This window comes from Erinaceus europaeus, chromosome 12, assembly GCF_950295315.1.
Source record: "Erinaceus europaeus chromosome 12, mEriEur2.1, whole genome shotgun sequence".
NCBI lineage: Eukaryota > Metazoa > Chordata > Mammalia > Eulipotyphla > Erinaceidae > Erinaceus > Erinaceus europaeus.
This window is the reverse complement of record NC_080173.1, coordinates 1,721,254-1,739,952: the sequence shown is the minus strand read 5'-3', so window position 1 is coordinate 1,739,952 and position 18,699 is coordinate 1,721,254. Positions and strand designations below refer to the sequence as shown.

General features: G+C 45.9%; 1 protein-coding gene across 6 annotated transcripts in view; it reads right to left on the bottom strand.

Annotated features, from left to right (window-relative positions):
- The window catches only part of TANC2 (tetratricopeptide repeat, ankyrin repeat and coiled-coil containing 2), a 315,530-nt gene that overhangs the window by 72,774 nt on the left and 224,057 nt on the right, over positions 1–18,699 (bottom strand). For all 6 annotated transcript variants that reach the window (XM_060202531.1, XM_060202528.1, XM_060202527.1 and 3 more), the window contains 2 exons: positions 8,232–8,513; positions 3,981–4,114 (listed from right to left, as the gene is read on the bottom strand). In XM_060202531.1, coding sequence (XP_060058514.1) covers positions 3,981–4,114; positions 8,232–8,513 — 416 coding nt within the window. The remainder of the gene's footprint in view (positions 1–3,980; positions 4,115–8,231; positions 8,514–18,699) is intronic.

Here is an 18,699-nt window from a genome sequence, read left to right as displayed (position 1 = left end):
ATGTCCCCTTCCACTCACTGCTCCTTCCTGAGCTCCCTCCTCACCACCTGGCATTCTACTGGGCATATCCTAGTAGCATACTCCTTCTAGTTGGGCTAGGGACTGGGGCGTTCAGGTAAAGAGTGAGTCTCTCCCCCTGGCCCTGAGAGAAGCTAAGAAGAGTTCCTGGACTCTCTGCCTCTGCCTCTGTCCTTTTCCTGTTTGGAGTTCTATACCCCTCCCCCAACACAGCAGCAGGACTTTCATTTGCTTTGTTTTTTGCCTCCAGGGTTATCGCTGGGGCTCCCTTACAAATCCACTGCTCCTGGAGGCCGCCCTCCTTTTTAAAAAAATCACTGTTGTGGTTATTATTGACGTTGTTGGATAGGACAGAGAGAGATAGGGAGAGGAGGGGAAGACAGAGAGGGGGAGAGAAAGATACCTGCAGATCTGCCTCACCGCCTGTGGGGTGACACCCCCCCCCACCCCCCCACCCCCCCGCGCGCAGGTAGGGAGCCGGGCGTTTGAACTGGGATCCTTACGCCGGTCCTTGCGCTTCGCGCCATGTGCCCTTAACCCACTGTGCTACTGCCCGCCCCCCCTTATTTATTTTTTAAACTTTATTTTGAACTCATTTTAGACTTACAGAAATGTTGCAAAGTAGGTAGTATACAGAGTTTCCATAGATCTTTCACTCAGCTCCCTTTATTAGTAATCTTACAGAATTACCAAAACAGGGAATTAACACTGGCACAACTCAATTAACTGAAGGCATGATTCAAATTTTTACCAGATCTCCACTAATGCTTTTTTCTTTTTCTTTTTTCTTTTGCCTCCAGGGTTATCGCTGGGGCTCGGTGCTTGCACTATGAATCCACTGCTCCTGGAGGCCATTTTTCCCATTTTGCTGCCCTTGTTGTGGTTACTATTGTTGTTGTTGTTGGATAGGACAGAGAGAAATCAAGAGAGGAGTGGAAGACAGGGGGGAGAGAAAGATTGCATATAGATGCCAACCAAAAGATCTTAGTGACCAAAATGGCCAAGACTGAAACAAGCTGAATAGCAACATAAATATGGAATCATATTATAAGCACATATATCTATAAATTAGGGCAAAATATCTGCCTGAAAGCAAAAGTACACAATAGTCTGTGGTGAGTCAATAAATGAAGCAAGCAAGTAGAAATACCTAAAAAAGACACCATAAACTTCCCAATGAAACAGTGTCTACTTAGACCTAGCTACCCTCCTCATCTACTTCCTATTACACTTCCGTCACTCACTCCAAAGCTAGCGTTATCAAAGCAAGGACTGCAAAAGCTGAATAAGGGCAAGAGACTGGCATACCTTAACGATGACTCTTTCGTCACTATCAGGCCACCCCATCAGCTGGGGCCCTATTCGGGGAGTCCTGAGATTCCCACACAGACATGATGGGCCTAGACCTCAAATAAATCCCTCTCTCCATTATTACCAGTCATCTCTATCAGCAACAACACAATAGACCCCTTTGTGGGCACCCATAGGACTTTGCCCTCAGTGTGGATCAACAATGGTAGAGAATGTTCCATCCTCTGAAGGGAGGCTGGACAACATACTCTATCTACCACTTGAGGAAGATGGGTCCTGAAATTGGGGCAGCTTGGAACATCCCTACTCATGACCACAGAATGTGAGCTCAGACCTACAGGGATGCAGAGGTCACACAGGCTCCTAAGCTGAATATGGGCCCCAGATCAAATCGATGGGATCTACAGTCAACAATATTTATACCCCTTTCCCATATTTGGGAGCTACCCTCTTCCCTGATCCAGCTTTCCAGCCCCTTTTCCAACCATGACATCATCTCCCCAGACAATAACTTGGGTCCAACTGCATACCAGAGGTCAGGCTCAGGAAAAAACTAGTATAGTCATCAGCCCTTTGGAATACCTTTAAAACGGAGACCCCAACTCTTCATCTGCACTATTCCAGCCTTTAAATTTATGATTAGTCAACAATTTGTTTGGCTTTATATGTTAAATCTTTTTTTTTCAGCCACCAGGTTCCAGATGCTACCATGATGCCAATCGGACCTCCCTGGGCAGATGAATTCACCAATGTGTCCTGGAGCTCCGCTTCCCCAGAGCCCTGCCCCACCAGGGAAAGAGAGAGACAGGCTGGCAGTGTGAATCGACCTGTCAACACCCATGTTCAGCGGGGAAGCAATGACAGAAGCCAGACCTTCCACCTTCTGCATCCCACAGTGACCCTGGGTCCATGCTCCCAGAGGGATAGAGAATAGGAAAGCTGTCAGGGAAGGGGATGGGATACAGAGTTCTGGTGGTGGGAATTGTGTGGAGTTGTACCCCTTTTATCCTGTAGTTCTGTCAATGTTTCCTTTTTATAAATAAAAATCAAAAAAAGAAGGGAGTCGGGTGGCGGTGCACCTGGTTGAGTGCACATATTACAATGCACAAGGAGCCAGTATCTAGCCCCCAGCTCCCACCTGCAGGGAGGAAGCTTTGCAAGTGGTGAAGCAGTGCTGCAGGTGTCTCTCCCCATTCATCACACATTCTCAACCTCTCTCTGTCCTATCAAATAAAAGATAAAAAAAAAAAAAGGGCTCTGGGACTCAACACTGTGAATCAGGACAACCCTGGTGGTAATAACTAAGTAAGTAACAGTCAGGAACCCCAGGAAGCAACTCGAGCTCGTGCCTGTCCTGTGGGAGGCCCCGGATGCAGCCCCTGATGTCACGGGCGAGCACTGCGGGCAGCCCCAAGGACGACGCCATCCAGGGATGATGCTGCAGCTGTGCTGCTGCTGTTTCCTCCTCTTTCACCGGTGTCTCACGGGAAAGGCTGAGCTGGAGGCCACGCGGAGCAGCGGCAGCACACAGATCTATGTTCGCGAGGCCCCAGGCTCTCTCTGCATAATGCCGGACTCTGGTGTTCCTCATGAAAATATATAAACCAGGAGAGACACCAAACATCACGCCACCACCCATGGAATTCCACTTGTGTCGCTCACAGGGTCCCCATGCAGTCCTAGGGGCTGAACCCAGGACTTCACGCACAGTAAGAGAGTTACTGCCCCCGATTCCTAAGCAGAATTCAAAATGAATCATTTTCTAGTTTGCAAAGAGCTGCTGTAAGGAGAGCAGGACGATGGGAGCTAAAGCTGTGGCACCCGCTGCACGAAGCAGTAGGCGCACTGTGAAGCTGCCTAAGATCTGAGCTGTGTGTCAGCAAGGAGCGCTCAGAGAGAGGGAGGTGAAAAGCAGTCTTTGGAGAGGGCTGAAGATGACAACAGCTGCCGTTTTTTTATTAGAAATCCTTGAACACTGATTTTTTAGACTAAGTGTTACTTTGATAAAATCAAACATCTAAGTCCCAATGTGTGAAGAGCCCGGTGGGTAGTGAACTATGGTAGGCAGGACTTTGTGCCAGAGCAAAGGAAACAACTATTCAAGTACTGCTTGCGTGAACTGTTAGCCTAGGCAAACCATATGGGATTTTAAAAGTATTTTTATTTATTTATTCAGGATAGAGTCAGAGAAAAACTGAGAGAGATGGGAGGAAGGCGAGAGAGAGAGAGAGAGAGAGAGAGAGAGAGAGAGAGAGAGAGAGAGAAAAGACACACAAACACACCTGCTTCACCACTTGTGCAGTTTCTTCACAAAGGTGGGGAGTGGGGGCTTGAACTGGGTCCCTATACACTTAAGGCGTTACTGGGTACACCACCGTGCACCCCCCCAAACTGCTCGTGAAAACTCTGATCCTAGGAAAACCATACGAGCTATTTGTCTCAAAATCCCTACATTCTCATTACAGGGCTTAGCTTATTTTTAAGTGTCTTCCCAACTCTACGGTCCTGGTTTCATCATAACAAAGTACTTTTTTAGAAACATCAGAGAAAGAGCAACTTCCCCCATGCTCTCAAGGCTCTACAGATGCCGTGTCCCCTCAGAGTCACAGTGCAGCTACCAGCAGCACGCCCCAACCCGGAGTCTCACTGACCTGAGAAGCCAGTCTCCTCATGGCCTCCTCCTGCCGCCTGCGCATCTCTGGAGTCCCCGGGCAGCTCCCACTGGCGATGGAGGAGTGGGCTGATGTGGGCTGTGTGAGCGGCAGCTCTCTGTTGGCATCCACATCTGCATTAAAAGGACGAGAGGCTTATATGAGATGGCCATAAGACCCTGATCCAATGGAAGGTCTGTCTATTTCTACTTGCTTCGGACCCAGAAATCTACATCTGGGTATATAGCCAAGAGGAATAAAAACAGATGTACACACAACAACTTGTACATACAAGTCTGAAGGAACAACTCAAAAGTCCATCAGCTGGTAAATAAGAAGTCTGTATATATGCACTATCTGTCAGGAAGTGAGTTACTGCTATGTACTGCACCACAAATAACCCTGCAAATATTACACGAACTCAAAGAGGCCTGCGAGAGAAACTACTTCTGTGATGTAATGCTATTTACACCAAATGCTCAGAATAGGGAGAGCCACAGGGACAAGTGAGCTAACAGCCACCTAGGGATGGGGCGGGTGGTGTGGCGAGATGGCGAGAGTGGAGACTGACTGCTCAGGGCGCGGCTTCTTTTGGAGGGTGAACTGCGCATCTGGTGGGTTAAAATGATGCTCACCGTACAACACTGCACAGGCTTAGTGAGCGATTCTTGACTTTGGTATTGATTTGTCTCGGACAGCGATATTGAAAGGGAAGGAGGAGACAGAGAGATGCCTGCCTCACCATTTGTGCAGGTGGGGACGAGGGCCTGAACCCAGGTCCTTGCACACTGTAATGTGCGCTTTGTAACGTGCGCCACCACTTGGCCCCTAATGGGCAACATTTTTTATGCTGACTGAACTGTAACTTAATAAGACTGCTTTAAAGAATGAGCCCACCGTCCCTGCCATTTAGCAAAAGCCTTGTCTCCACCCCGCCACATGTGAACATGGAGACGCAGTACAGATGCTGACTGACACCAGTCACGCTCTCAGGTAGGCCGCTACTTGGTGCTCAGGAAGGACTCAGAGGAGCGGGAACAAAGCGAGGCAGTCAGCACCAGATGCCCTGCGGTGTGATAGTGAGACTTCCTGCTTTTACTGATAGTCACTTCCCGGGTCGGGTCGGGTCGGGGTGTAGGCAGCAGGTGTGCGAGAGGGTGGCGAGAAGACCCTGAGCCACAGGGAAGTTCAGCGGCCGTCACTGCACCGTGTCTGCTGTTCACTCCTTCTCTCCACCCTGCTCCTCTTTATCGGCCATTTGATCTTGTGGGTACTTACTGAGTGAACACCCTCTGCCTCCTAGCTCCTCTCTGTTGGAGAGGCTTTCTTTTTGTCGGAGTGTCCGTATTTTTCTGCTTGGCATTCAGAGAGAGGTAGAAATAAAAGGTAATGGGTAGGCAGCAGTCAGTGTGCATGGCAAACTGGCAGAACGGGCTCTGAAATGAGCGGAGTAGGAGGGTGAGGGCTTGGCAGCTGCTGGCAAATGTCAATCCCACTGAGAGCTGCACCGAGACTCTCAGAGACAGGAAACAGTCTTGTATCAGTGCTTTCCGAACTACCGCGCTGAGCAGACTTGCCTGACTCGTGCCTGAATTACACAACAGGTCTATTTTCACGAAATGCTTTTGTTCTTAGTGTGTATATGTGTTGAGGGTGGGTGCCAATGGTGCTGGTGGAGACGGGTGGGGAGTCGCGTTTGGGGAGGGTAGGTGAAAGCAGGATGACAGGCTAGTGCTCGCCTTGGCAGCTTTTCCGTACCTTCTCGGGGAAATGACAAGGAGGGGCGGCTGGGGGCTGCGTGTCTGTGGGGGAAGGACAGAATGAGGCTAGGCAGTGCTGCAGGCAAACTGTGCACATCTCCCACAGCAGAAGCACTCAGGGTGGAGGCGGCAGAGGCAGAAGAAAGGACAGACGATACAGAGCTGGAAACTGGGAGGGCCGACCATCTTCCACTCAGTGTCACTGTCACTACAACTACCTCACTGCTCTCATGGAGGGTGAGGAGAGCCAGTGGGGTTCCAAATAAATTGATTCAAGCTTAATGTAAATTAAACTCTGAAAAAAATCAATCCACTTATCTCTATATAGACATCATTCTTATTCATTGATGACAAAAAATTCTACTGCTTCCAGTACCATTTCTGCTGCCAGCTCATAGAACTTTCCCAGTCACTAATTCTTTTTAAAATTTTTTTTAAAACTTTAAAAAATATTTATTTATCTATTCCCTTTTGTTGCCCTTATTGTTTTTTTTTTTTTTTTATTGTTGTAGTTATTATTGTTGTTGGATAGGACAGAGAGAAATGGAGAGAGGAGGGGAAGACAGAGAGGAGGAGAGAAAGACAGACACCTGCAGACCTGCTTCACCACCTGTGAAGCGACTCCCCTGCAGGTGGGGAGCCGGGGGCTCGAACCGGGATCCCTACTCTGGTCCTTCCACTTTGCGCCACGTGCGCTTAACCTGCTGCGCTACCATCCGGCTCCCCCAGTCACTAATCCTTAACCTTTCTTAAGGTCTAGTGGTTTGGTTCAGATGGCAGAGGTGATATATAGTTTGGACATCAAGAAGCAACATAAAAATTATTTGGTGTAAGGCAATCTTCACTCATGTATCTACTTTTAGGAGACGCTGGCTTATAAAACTGTTTACATTTCTGGTGAAACATCTTTGTCTTCTTCCAATTGTGTGTAGCTACACTTTGTTCACCAGCAAGGTGCTAATCCCCTTTCCTTCAAGCCCACTGAGCCCCTGCTATCTGTCCTCCCCGCACTCCTCCCTTTTTGTTGGCCTCACTTTTGCTCTCGAGTCTTCAGACTTGCCCTCACCTGACTTTGCTTTCTCCCTCTCCCTTTCCCTCTCCCTCTCCTCCACATATAAGTGAGCATTTACCTTTGAGTGGGAGTGCCCCAGTATTTTTAGAGTGTCTCTGGTGACAAAGACAGTGGAGACTAGAGAAAACTAAACCAGGGGTTCAGGTGGTGGCGCAGTGGGTTAAGTGCATGCGAAGATCCCGGTTCAAGCCCCCGGCTCCCCACCTGCAGGGGAGTCGCTACACAGGCGGCGAAGCAGGTCTGCAGGTGTCTGTCTTTCTCTCCCCCTCTCTGTCTTCCCCTCCTCTCTCCATTTCTCTCTGTCCTATCCAACAACAACGACATCAATGATAACTACAATAACTACAACAACAAGAGCAACAATAGGGAAAATAAATAAATAAATAAATATTAGGAAAAAAAGAACTAAGCCAATTCTCAAGGTTTAAAAGTACAGTTAACTTGAGTGTTGGAACTCTGTGACTCTAGGCCAAAACTGGGAGGTGGTGCAGTGGATCCAGTGTCGGGCTCTCAAGCATGAGGTCCTGAGTTTGATCCCCAGCATCACATGTAGCAGAAAGCTCTAGTTCTTTCTTCCCTACAGACACAGAAACACTGCCTGATCTCCCTTCCTTTCTTCAGTGGGAGAGAGTGGAAGAGACTACAGCCCTCGCTTTCTTCAAGCCTGGGAGGCTCCTTTCTGCATGGCAGTTGCCTGACCTGTGAGGTGAAGGTAGCAGAAGCTGCCTCCCGAGGAGACAGAGGACTGATGAGTTCCTATGTATATAGTTCTTACTGTACAGACACACAGCAAGGACCATGCTCCATTTACTTATTTTTAGCATTTTAGATAGACAAACACAGAGGCAGGGAGGTGGAGAGACAGTAAAAGGAACCATGGCACCGAGGCTTCCTTCGGTGTGGTGGGAGCCAGGCTTGAACCTGGGTCATGCACCTGGCAAAGCACCGTAAGTTTTAGAAATCAACCAGGTGCCAGTGGCGAACAGTCAGCGGTGCCCTGCTTGTGATGAAAGCAGTGTGGATCTCTCTGTGTTCTCAGTCACTTTTCACAGGAAACAGAGAACCCTCTGCAGGCCCAATGAAGTCCAAGTGCAGTGCTGACAGCACCATACAGACACTGAAAGCAAGGAGACTGTGTCGCATACTCTGTCAGCAAGCAACGCCAAGTCCGTGTCCTGTCACAGGCTATTGCTACAACCACTGACCAGAGACCCAGCAGCACAGCCAGCAGGCAGAGGCCCCAAGTTTACTCAGAGCAGCCTTCATTCCTCAGCCACACTCGAGGGGCTGTGGGTGCGTTCCTCCCTTCGCCTCTGAGGGAATGGCAGATAAGAAAAGAACAAACTAACAGGAGGACATGCAGCCTCATGTGCTGGGAACCACTGCAGCGCACGGAGTTCTTGTACAAGGAATACTCACGTTTGGGGGAGGCGTGGGGGCTGTCAGAGGCAATCTGCCTCATCCGGGTGCCGTGGCAGCTGAGGGCCACCAGTCTGGAGATGATGGCGGTTTTGCCGAACCCGATGTTTCCCACAATCACCACACCTTGGTTTACGCTGGCATCTGAACTCTGAAGCTGAGCATCGATTTCGTGGAAAACCCAATCTCGGCCGACGAACACAGACTCTGTAGTGATGCTGGGCACTTCAAAGAGCAGAGGCTTCAGGGAGATATCGGGAGGTCTGTATGGTGCAAAGCGAACTGGAAGGAGTAGCAAGAGAACACGGACGTTGTCAGCATTGGGGCAAGGGAAACAAGAGCAGTGCAATCTGGGAGCCCATCAGAGTGACAACAGGACAGGATTCCCACTTAGCCTGAAAATAGGACCTGAATTTTTGTCCTAGTAAGTAAAAGCAGATGAGTAACAACTATTCGATACTCTTGTTGGCAGCATATAGACACTTAAGACAGTTCTACTTTTAAGGTGAAATGTGGATTGGGTTGGCATATTGCACCAAAGAAAGAACTCAGGGGAAGAAGGGAAGGGACATGGTGTCCCAGTGTGTCTCCCAGACCCCAGTCAAGGAGAGAGGCGAGGTTGTGCCTGTGTGTTAAAGACTAGACTGCAAATTATCAGCCCTCCAATACAGGAAAATATATGCATATACACACACATTCAATGTTCAATAAATGTGAGTTTCCATGGAAGACACCAGAAGACACTGTTATACAGTGGAAAGATTTAATCCTTTCAAAGAAATTTTCTTTGAACACTAGCGTCTTAGATATCAAAAGGGACAGAGAATGAAATTCCCCTGGCATATAAAAGGGAACAGACTCCTCTTGTCACCTCCACAAAGTGCCCTAGACATGACAGATGTCCAGTGGGCACTGAAGGAATGAAGCAGAGAAGAATTTCCTTCTGATGGTTGTCAATGCACGCAGAGCAATGTGTTCATTCTAAGTGATCTGCAGGGGATAGCTATCTGGAAGCTACGCTTTTTAAAAAAATTTTGTAATCTTTGTTGCATGTATATAAACAACTGTCAAACCCTTGAAACTGTATCCTTAAAATAACTGTTTTATTGTACATAAATAACAACACAAAAATAAAAACCTCTATAGCAAAACACACACAGCTTCCCCTCCCTCCACCCCCCCCCCCCCCGTCTGACGTATGGCATGTAGAGATCTTCTCCCATTCTGTGAGGGGTCTCTTTGTTTGGGTAGTGGTTTCTTTTGCTATGTAGAGGCTTTTTAATTTGATGTAGTCCCACTGGTTTATTTTTGTTTTAGTCTTCTTTTAATTGGATTCTTTTCATTGAAGCTGTCTTTAGAATTTATACAGAAAAGAGTTCTGCCAATATTTTCTTCTAAGTATTTGATAGTTTCTGGTCTAACATCCAAGTCCTTGGTCCATTTGGAATTTACTTTTGTATTTGGTTAAATATAGTGGTTCAGTTTCATTCTTCTGCACATTTCAACCAGAGAAATGCAAATCAAGACAACAATGAGATACCACTTCACTCCTGTGAGAATGTCATACATCAGAAAAGGGAACAGCAGCAAATGCGGGAGAGGGTGTGGGGTCAAAGGAACCCTCCTGCACTGCTGGTGGGAATGTCAATGGGTCCAACCTCTGTGGAGAGCAGTCTGGGGAACTCTCAGAAGGCTAGAAATGGACCTACCCTGTGACCCTGCAATTCCTCTCCTGGGGATAGATCCTAAGGAACCCAACACAACCAGCCAAAAAGATCTGTGTACACACATGTTCTTGGCAGCACAATTTGTAATAGCCAAAACCTGGAAGCAACCCAGGTGTCCAACAACAGATGAGTGGCTGAGCAAGTTGTGGTCTATATACACAATGGAATACCACTCAGGTATTGAAAATGGTGATTTAAAGAACAGGAAAGCTATAAGGGGAGGGGATTGGATACAGAGCTCTGGTGGTGGGAATTGTTCCCCTTTTATCCTATCTTGTCAGTGTTTTCATTTTATAAATAAATAAATCAAAAATAAATAAATAAACAAGAAAACAAAGGTGACATCACTGTTTTCAGCCCAGCTTGGAGGGAGCTTGAAGGAATCTAGTGAAGTGAGATCAGTCAGAAGCAGAAGGATGAATGTGGGATGATCTCACTCACAGGCAGAAGTTGAAAAACAAGACCAGAAGAGAGAACACTCAGCAGAACCTGGACTGGAGGGTTCGGTCCTGGAACAGGACGGCAGAGGACCCAGTGGGGGTTGTATTGTTGTGTGAAAAACTGGGAAATGTTACGCATGTACAAACTATTGTATTTATAGTTGACTATAAAACATTAATTCCCCCAATAAAGAAATAAAAAAATAACAACAAGATTTTGGATCATGTACTTCTTGGGGATAAAGTCCCTACTGCTTTTCTCAAAAACATTTTCTGTACCTATATAAGTTGTAGGATGTGCTAAGGGCCAAGCATGAACTCATTTTCAACAGTTCTCTGAAAATATATAGTAGATAAAAAACTGATTTCAAAACCACTCCTCTACTTATACTGATAGTAAAAAGAAGTCTTGTCTGAGGCCCTCTGAGCTTACTACCCTCATACTGTCCTGAGAATAAGTAAGACATGTTATTTTATCTGTTTGGTACCAGTATTTCTTTTTCTTTTCTTTACTTTCTTTTTTTTGCCCCCCGGGTTACTGCTGGGGCTCGGTGCCTGCATTATGAAGCCATTGCTCTTGGAGGCCATATTTTCCATTTGTTGCCCTCGGTGTTATCGAGAGAGGAGGAGGAGGGGAAGACAGAGAGGGGGAGAGAAAGATAGACACATGCAGACCTGCTTCACCACTCGTGAGGTGACCCGCCCCCCCCCCCCCCCCGCAGGTGGGGAGCTGGGGGCTTGAATTGGGATCCTTACGCTGGTCTTTGCACACGTGCACTTTACCTGCTGCACTACTGCTCCCGCCCCCCCCCCCCATTTAATTTCTGTACCTTTAACCTTAGTATTGTGCTTTAGCATGGGAGCTTATCCAATGTTTCTAATTCTGCTTCTAAGACCCCTTCTGTTTTGATCATCACGTTAGGTTTGCTTAACACTGTGGTCTATTTACATGATCACCGCTTTACCTGAGACCCACCCTGACTACAGGGCATTGGTTTAATCCCCACTGGTTAGATGCAAGCTTGATACTCACGCTTTTTCCTTCTCCCCACCCCCTATCCTATGTACTTCTTCTTCCTGACACTTCAGCCTCAGGAGATATAAAGGACAGGAGTTTCTAATGAATAGAGATTTGACTGACTGCACTGTATCCCCGCTCATCAATAAAGATTAAACTGCGTTCCCAGCTCAGCCTTGAGTCCCTGGTCATCTCTCTCCCACCCACAAAGCTAGCCTGGTAATCGAATGGTTACTAAAAGAAACAGCAGGTGGTGCACTGGGTAAAGCACAGATATTACCATGTGCAAGGGCACTGGTTTAACCAGGAAGTCTCCAGCTGCAGGTGGGAAGCTTCATAAGTGGTGAGGCAGTGCTGCAGGTGGCTCTCTCCCCCTCTCTCCCTTATTTCTCTATCCAAATATGAAAAAAAAAAAGGACAAAAAAGACTGCTGTAAGTGGTGGAGTCATCATGCAGACAACAAGGTCCTGCGATAACCCCAGTGGCAAAAAAGTGAAATAATTAAAAATAAAGAATTAGGAGTTGGGCCATGGCATACACAGTTAAGGAAACAGAACCCAAGTTTTCACCTAATGTTTTTGCACCAGTACTGTTCTGTCTTTACAAACTAGTCTAGACATTTCACATAAACACAGTCACATAGTATATGGTCTTTTATTTCATATTTTATTTGTGATTAAAAGTAGGTTACAGAATTGTAATATTACTGTGTACAGCTCCACACCACACCCACTACCAAAGTTCTGTGTCTCTACCCTCCAAGCTCAAGTTTATGGTCTCTTGCGTCTTTCAGCTAGTCAGCTTTTCTGAGGACCGTTCATGCTGCTATTAAGTCCCATTTTACTGTGACACAGTCTGCTGTCATGCAGCTGTCATGCTGTGTCACATTCTGCTTATCCAGTTAGAAGGAGCTGAAGAGTAGGGCTGTTTGTCACCTTCTGGTTACTACAAATCATGGAGCAGCTATTTTCATGCTACTTTCCATAAGAGGAAGTAGAGCCTAGTGTTAAAGTTCATATTGACAGACTTTTGACAGATAATTTAGTATCTTTGTGAGGTGGTGCAGTAGGTAAAGTTTTGGTCTTTCCAGCACAAGATCCTGGACAGGTCCAAAGCAGAATGATTCTCTGGCTTTCTTTCACTCTATTCCTAATACTGAAGATGTTAAAAAGAACTGTCACTGATGACAACAATACCACTCCTTCTATTCACCCTGGTCTACTGGCCTTGTTTAATACCACTCCTTCTATTCACCCTGGTGTACTGGCCTTGCTTTAGAAACAAAATGCTATAAGTGAAATGTTCAGCTGAATGGGCTGCATTCTGACAAGCTTGCCAAACTGTTCAGTGGAGAATCTTCGATAATCTAGTGAGAATGGCATCCCACTGTTATTTTGCCAAAGATCTCTTTAAAAAAAAATTTACTTATTCATTTTCTCTTTTTGTTGCCCTTGTTGTTTTATTGCTGTAGTTATTATCGTTGTTGTTATTGTTGTTGTCGTTGTTGGACAGGATAGAGAGAAATGGAGAGAGGAGGAGAAGTCAGAGAGGGGGAGAGAAAGACAGACACCTGCAGACCTGCTTCACTGCCTATGAAGCGACTCTCCTGAAGGTGGGGAGCCGGGGGCTTGAACCGGGATCCTTACGCTGGTCCTTGTGCTTTGTGCCACCTGCGTTAACCGCTGCGCTACCGCCCGACTCCCAAAGATGTCTCTTTTAAAAATCAGAAATACTGACTTAAAGGGTTGTCACCACATCTTCCTAGCACAGGTACACTACAGCCTCCACCAACCCATCTTCCTTGTCCACAGTAGGGCATTTCTATCTCTTGCCTAAAATGCCAGCTCTATGAAACCAAAAATCATTACTAAATCGCCAGCAAATAGCATACAATACCTAGCGATGGATTAATAAATATTTTTTGAATAAACAAATACTGAAGAAGGGGATCAGAGAGTTTTATTGAAATAACTATTATGCATAAGGAGAGGGGAAAAGTGAAGAAAGTGTTTTGTCATTCTATCAGAGCCCAGATATACTTCGATGAGAATTAAAATGAAAGTTCTTTCTGTTTCACCAAGAATTAAACTTGCTCTAGGAGTCCCAGTCTGTCTTCTTCATGTCTCATGGATGTTTTCCTCTATTTACACCTAACTGCCCAACTAGCAGTAGTTGTCTGACTCCTCTGGCTTCCTCTCTGGTCTCCCTAACTTCACTTCCTGCCTCCGCCACTCCATTTGATGCATTTTACCAAGATGACCCCTTATTATCATGACTGCGCCGTGCTGACAGGAGAGCAATGCTGACAGTGTGTGCCCATATCTCTCTCCCTTTTCTTCTCTACTTATCTCTGTCTCTCGCGCTCTATCAAAAAAGATCACTAGCCTTTTAAGAAAAGAAACAACAACGTGTTTGATGGGCTAACTGCGCAGAAGCAAAATATATGGCAATGCGTGGGAGAACGCTATTAAAATCTCTCCCCTGCCCAATTCCAGTGCTCCTTTGCCCCTATACTGAGGGAATGCTGAGTTGCAGGATCTGCTGTGACGAAGGCATATTTCGACATTTCCCCGAGACAGACAGGCAACGACACACTTATCCTCCGTAAAGACATGGGTCCCCGGCCTGCCCCTGGGAGTCCTGGCAAGGTGTGCGCTCTGCCCTGCGCATGACCCAGCTTCGAGGAGTGCCAGTGCTAAGGTCTTTCCCTTTATTTCTCTTTCTTTTTCTATGTGAAAAGTGGGCCCAGGGTAATTAAGTCCCAGAGAAGACAAGGTAAAACAAAACAAAACAAACAGAAGCTATGCCTTTGAGGCTTGAGATTACCTCACACTTTATATCACAAGTTTTTGTTTGTTTTTTTTATATATAACTAATATCAGTCTGTAGTATGGAATAAGTATAGACTCTAATGTTTCCGTTTTCGTAAGAAACTTTATTAAGATACCTTCTCGTGTTGACGTAATCTCTCATCATATTTTATTCTACTGAGAAAGCTTTGACATTTAAAAAGTTATTTAAAATTTTTCTAAAAATGCAATCAATTCACAAAAGCCTCCAGGGAAGAGCAGACAAAATTAGCCCGGTACCATATGGTGAAACAGTTGTAGATGCAAAGGACAGCCTAGAAATCTCTGAACCTCAGGACCTTAGGTTCCTGTCAGGTCAGGATGGCAAGAAAAAGGGCAGACTTCCCATGCGCTAACAGTACATTCTAGGACGCAGGGATAAGGAGGCATCCCCACTTGCAGTTTGGAACATGAAGTAAAGAATACTCCTCGTGGAGCTCTCACTCCTGAACACACGGTCCTGTCAGTCGGCTTCCAAGAAGACAGACAGCACTAGGATGGCAGCCAGTGGGAACATCCACTGTGACTACAGGACTCCAGCTGCAGTGAGGAAGAGGCTGAGCTGACCACCACCACCCGCGGCCACTACTGCTTTTCCTGCTGTCACTGAAGCCTGGCACCAGACTGGCACCCAGCGGCCACTACTGCTTTTCCTGCTGTCACAGACCGCAGGAAGACCATCTCACCCTCCTCAGAACGTCCCTCAGAAGTGCCCTGAGCACACAACTTACTTCATAATCAGCAGAGGCACGGTGGGCAAGAGGTGGGTAGATGAACAGATGTGATCAAAGAAGATAGTAAAATGTGGGAGCCGGGCGGTAGCAGAGTGGGTTAAGCGCACGTGGCGCAAAGCGCAAGGACCAGCATAAGGATCCTGGTTCGAGCCCCCGGCTCCCACCTGCAGGGGAGTCGCTTCACAAGCGGTGAAGCAGGTCTGCAGGTGTCTGTCTTTCTCTCCCCCTCTCTGTCTTCCCCTCCTCTCTCCATTTCTCTCTGTCCTATCCAACAACGACGACAACAACAATAACTACAATAATAAAAAACAACAAGGACAACAAAAAGGGAATGAATAAATAAATAAATATAAAAAAAGAAGATAGTAAAATGTTAGTGGTATAAATAAGGCGGTGGGTCTATGAGTGTTTGTTAATTTTTCATTTTCTTACATATCTGAAATTTTTCCTAATAAAATGTTGAGGAAAAACAGACACAAAAGTTTCAATCCGGCATGCCAGTAAGACAAGCTCCGGAGAGCAGTGCCTTAAAAGAGGTCTAGTGAGCACTCCAGACCCAGACCCAGCTCAGTGTGCGCATGTCTTCAGTGAAAATTAGGTTTGTGGCAAAGGATGTCACTCCAGGCAAGGCAGTTTCTATGAGATCATCAATAAGTGTAACTATATATCTAAGCTTCATGAAGAAACTGACCCTTTTTAAGGCAAAGAGTTAATACTAAAAACAAAAACAAAGCAGAGATGCATTACGACTAGTAGATGAGCTTACAGAAAATGCAAGTATAAACAGCTGCAGCGGGGAGGAGAATTAACTGGATTTAGACTAAAGCACATTAACTTATGGAAAACAACCATGAATCATCTGAAGTCAGCAAGAGGTCTGACAGAATAAAGGTGTGTGTAACACAGCAAACAGGAACAGAACTGCCTTTCTCCACATTCTTCCATAATGACTGTGGAGTCTAGCTTAGAAACACCTCTGCCCCACAGAACAAGAGATTAGTTCAGGCTTATTCTTCGAGTTAGTTCCATGCACGCTCTCCACACACAAGAGCACAGCCACACGTAAATGTCTGGCAAAACCTGCCATCACCTCAGCACCAATGGAAGTCAAAACCTTATTTTCCTTAAGTTCTTATTAAGCCAAGTCAAGATTCCATCTGTCTGTCAACTTTCTAGAAGGTTCACTCTCCTATTTACAAGAATCAAGTCCCTTTACGGTCTCACCTATTCTTGGCACTCAGGAACAGAACTACAATTAGGCAGTTAGTCCTATTCCAGGAAATGCATTTTTAAAGAATGTAAAACAGGGAGTTGGGCGGTAGCACAGCAGGTTAAGCACAGGTGGCGCAAAGCGCAAGGACCGGTGTAAAGATCCCAGTTCGAGCCCCCCCCCCCCCCGCTCCCCACCTGCAGGGGAGTCACTTCACAAGTGGTGAAGCAGGTCTGCAGGTGTCTGTCTTTCTCTTCCCCTCTGTCTTCCCCTCCTCTCTCCATTTCTCTCTGTCCTATCCAACAACAATGGCATCAGCAACAACAACAATAATAACTATAACAACAAGGGCAACAAAAGGGAATAGGTAAATAAATATTGAAAAAAGGAGTGGAAAACAATTTAAAGTGGGCACTAAAAGACTATCTAAGGCCAATTCTGAGAAATGTTCATGCAAGATATAACTTCTTTGAAATACCAAGTACAATCACTCTTTTTTTTTTTTCTTTTCTGGGCCTAGGTGCCAGCACTACGAATCCACTGCTCCTGGAGGCTACTTTTCCCATTTTGTTGCCCTTGTTGTGGTTGTTGTTGTTGTTAAAGCTGTTGTTGTTGTTGGATAGGTCAAAGAGAAATGGAGAGAGGAGAGAAAGACAGACATTTGCAGATCTGCTTCACCACTTGTGCAGCAACCCCCCCACAGGTGGGGAGCCGGGGGCTCGAACCGTTAACAGCTACACTGGTCCTAGCGCTTTGCATCATGTGTGCTTAACTCACTGTGCTACAGCCCAGCCCCCTAATCACTCTTTCGATAAGCAAAGGGACATGTAACAGAGTGGGGGAAATGCCTCAGTCTGAATCTTGTCTGGTACTAGGTGCACAGCCTTAGGTACTTATCTTGAGAACACGTTGGTTCTGAGTCCTTTTCCACTGTGGCCCCTGCCTTGCATTTCTCTGAAGAGCCTATGAGTTGAAGATCCGTGCTTGCTGCCTTCATCCCCACCATGATAATAACCCTGTCTAGGCTTGTCTTTTCCACATTTCTTGCTAACTTTCTTGCTAAGCCACTGAACTTTCTACTGGGCCCAACGATTTATTTATCGTCTCATGTGTCTTAGCTATACTTCAGCATTTTACACTTTTGACTAACCCGAATATTTAAACTTTATTTGACCTACACTAATATTTGAAATAGCCGTCTTTTTCATGTTATCAGAGTGGAGTAAAGATATCCTCATCTGCCAGGATTTCCAAGATAGGGTAGAAGGCTAGGACCCACAAGAGTTCTTTCTTAGCCTTTCTTCAGTCTAATGCTCTCCCAACTGAGCTATAAACAAGAGGGCCATTAAATAACAACACATCAAGAAAGAAAACTTATTTTTCAAGGTCTGTGCATTCCACAGGCAAGGCCTGAATGTGGGACAAGGCAGTGACCATCCAACAGTAAGTAGCCTACAGGACACTGGGGAAGGAGGGGACACGCTGTATCGTTAGGCGCCAGAGAGAGCACAATAGACCTTTATTATTTTTTTTTCCTTTTTTCTTTACCAGAGACCTGCTTCAGCTCTGGCTTATGGTGGTGCTGAGAATTGAACCTGTGATATCAGAGCCTCAGGCACTTAAGTCTTTTTGCATAACCATTATTCTATCTCTCTAGCCCACAACAGACTTTTTAAAAGATTATTTTTCCTCTGTTTTAGAAAAGTTACTGAGAAGGAACGTTTCATATACATCCATTTAGCATTAAAGGTCTTACTAAAGACATCTCTGAGATTATTATTGTGCAAACAATGCTCATATTTAATTCATTACTGTAGGTATAATACTTTGGCTGATAGTAAACCCAATTCTAACTACCTAGCAAGCCATTTGTTGACGGACCTAGGCTATGGTCCACTTCACTTACAATATAGTTTTTAAAGATTTGACATGTTTATATTTTTTCCAAGACAAATAATAAGTACAGTATTCACCACACCATCTCAAACAACTCCCCAGTAAGCCTCTAGCTAAAATATATGGAATAATGATTTTCAAGATGTCAGGCAATGAAAAATAGCAACCTTGAGAGCTGGGCAACAAATGAGGCAAACTATTCCCACATAATGTAGAGAGAAATTTTCAGGCTGTAATGTAGGGAGGAAGGCCTTTGTATTAGATACTGATGACCAAGATGGTGACTAGACACAGGACAGGGGTTGGGAAGGAGAGAGCTACGCAGAACTACATCGGGAGGGCCAAGAAGCCGCTCATCTGGTAGAACACACACTCTGCTTTCACAAGCGCCTTGCCAGAGTCCTGCGCCATGTGGGGGCCATGTACAGCACTGGGGGGAGTTGCAGAAATGGCAGGGCGGTGCTGTGCTTTCTCTCCTTTCCATCTCCCTGATGTGAAATGAAAATGAAAAATAAAGATCCTCAGGAGAAGTGGAGTCACTCATGGACAGGGCCAGGAGAAGAAGAAAAATAAAAAAGAGGGAGTCGGGCGGTG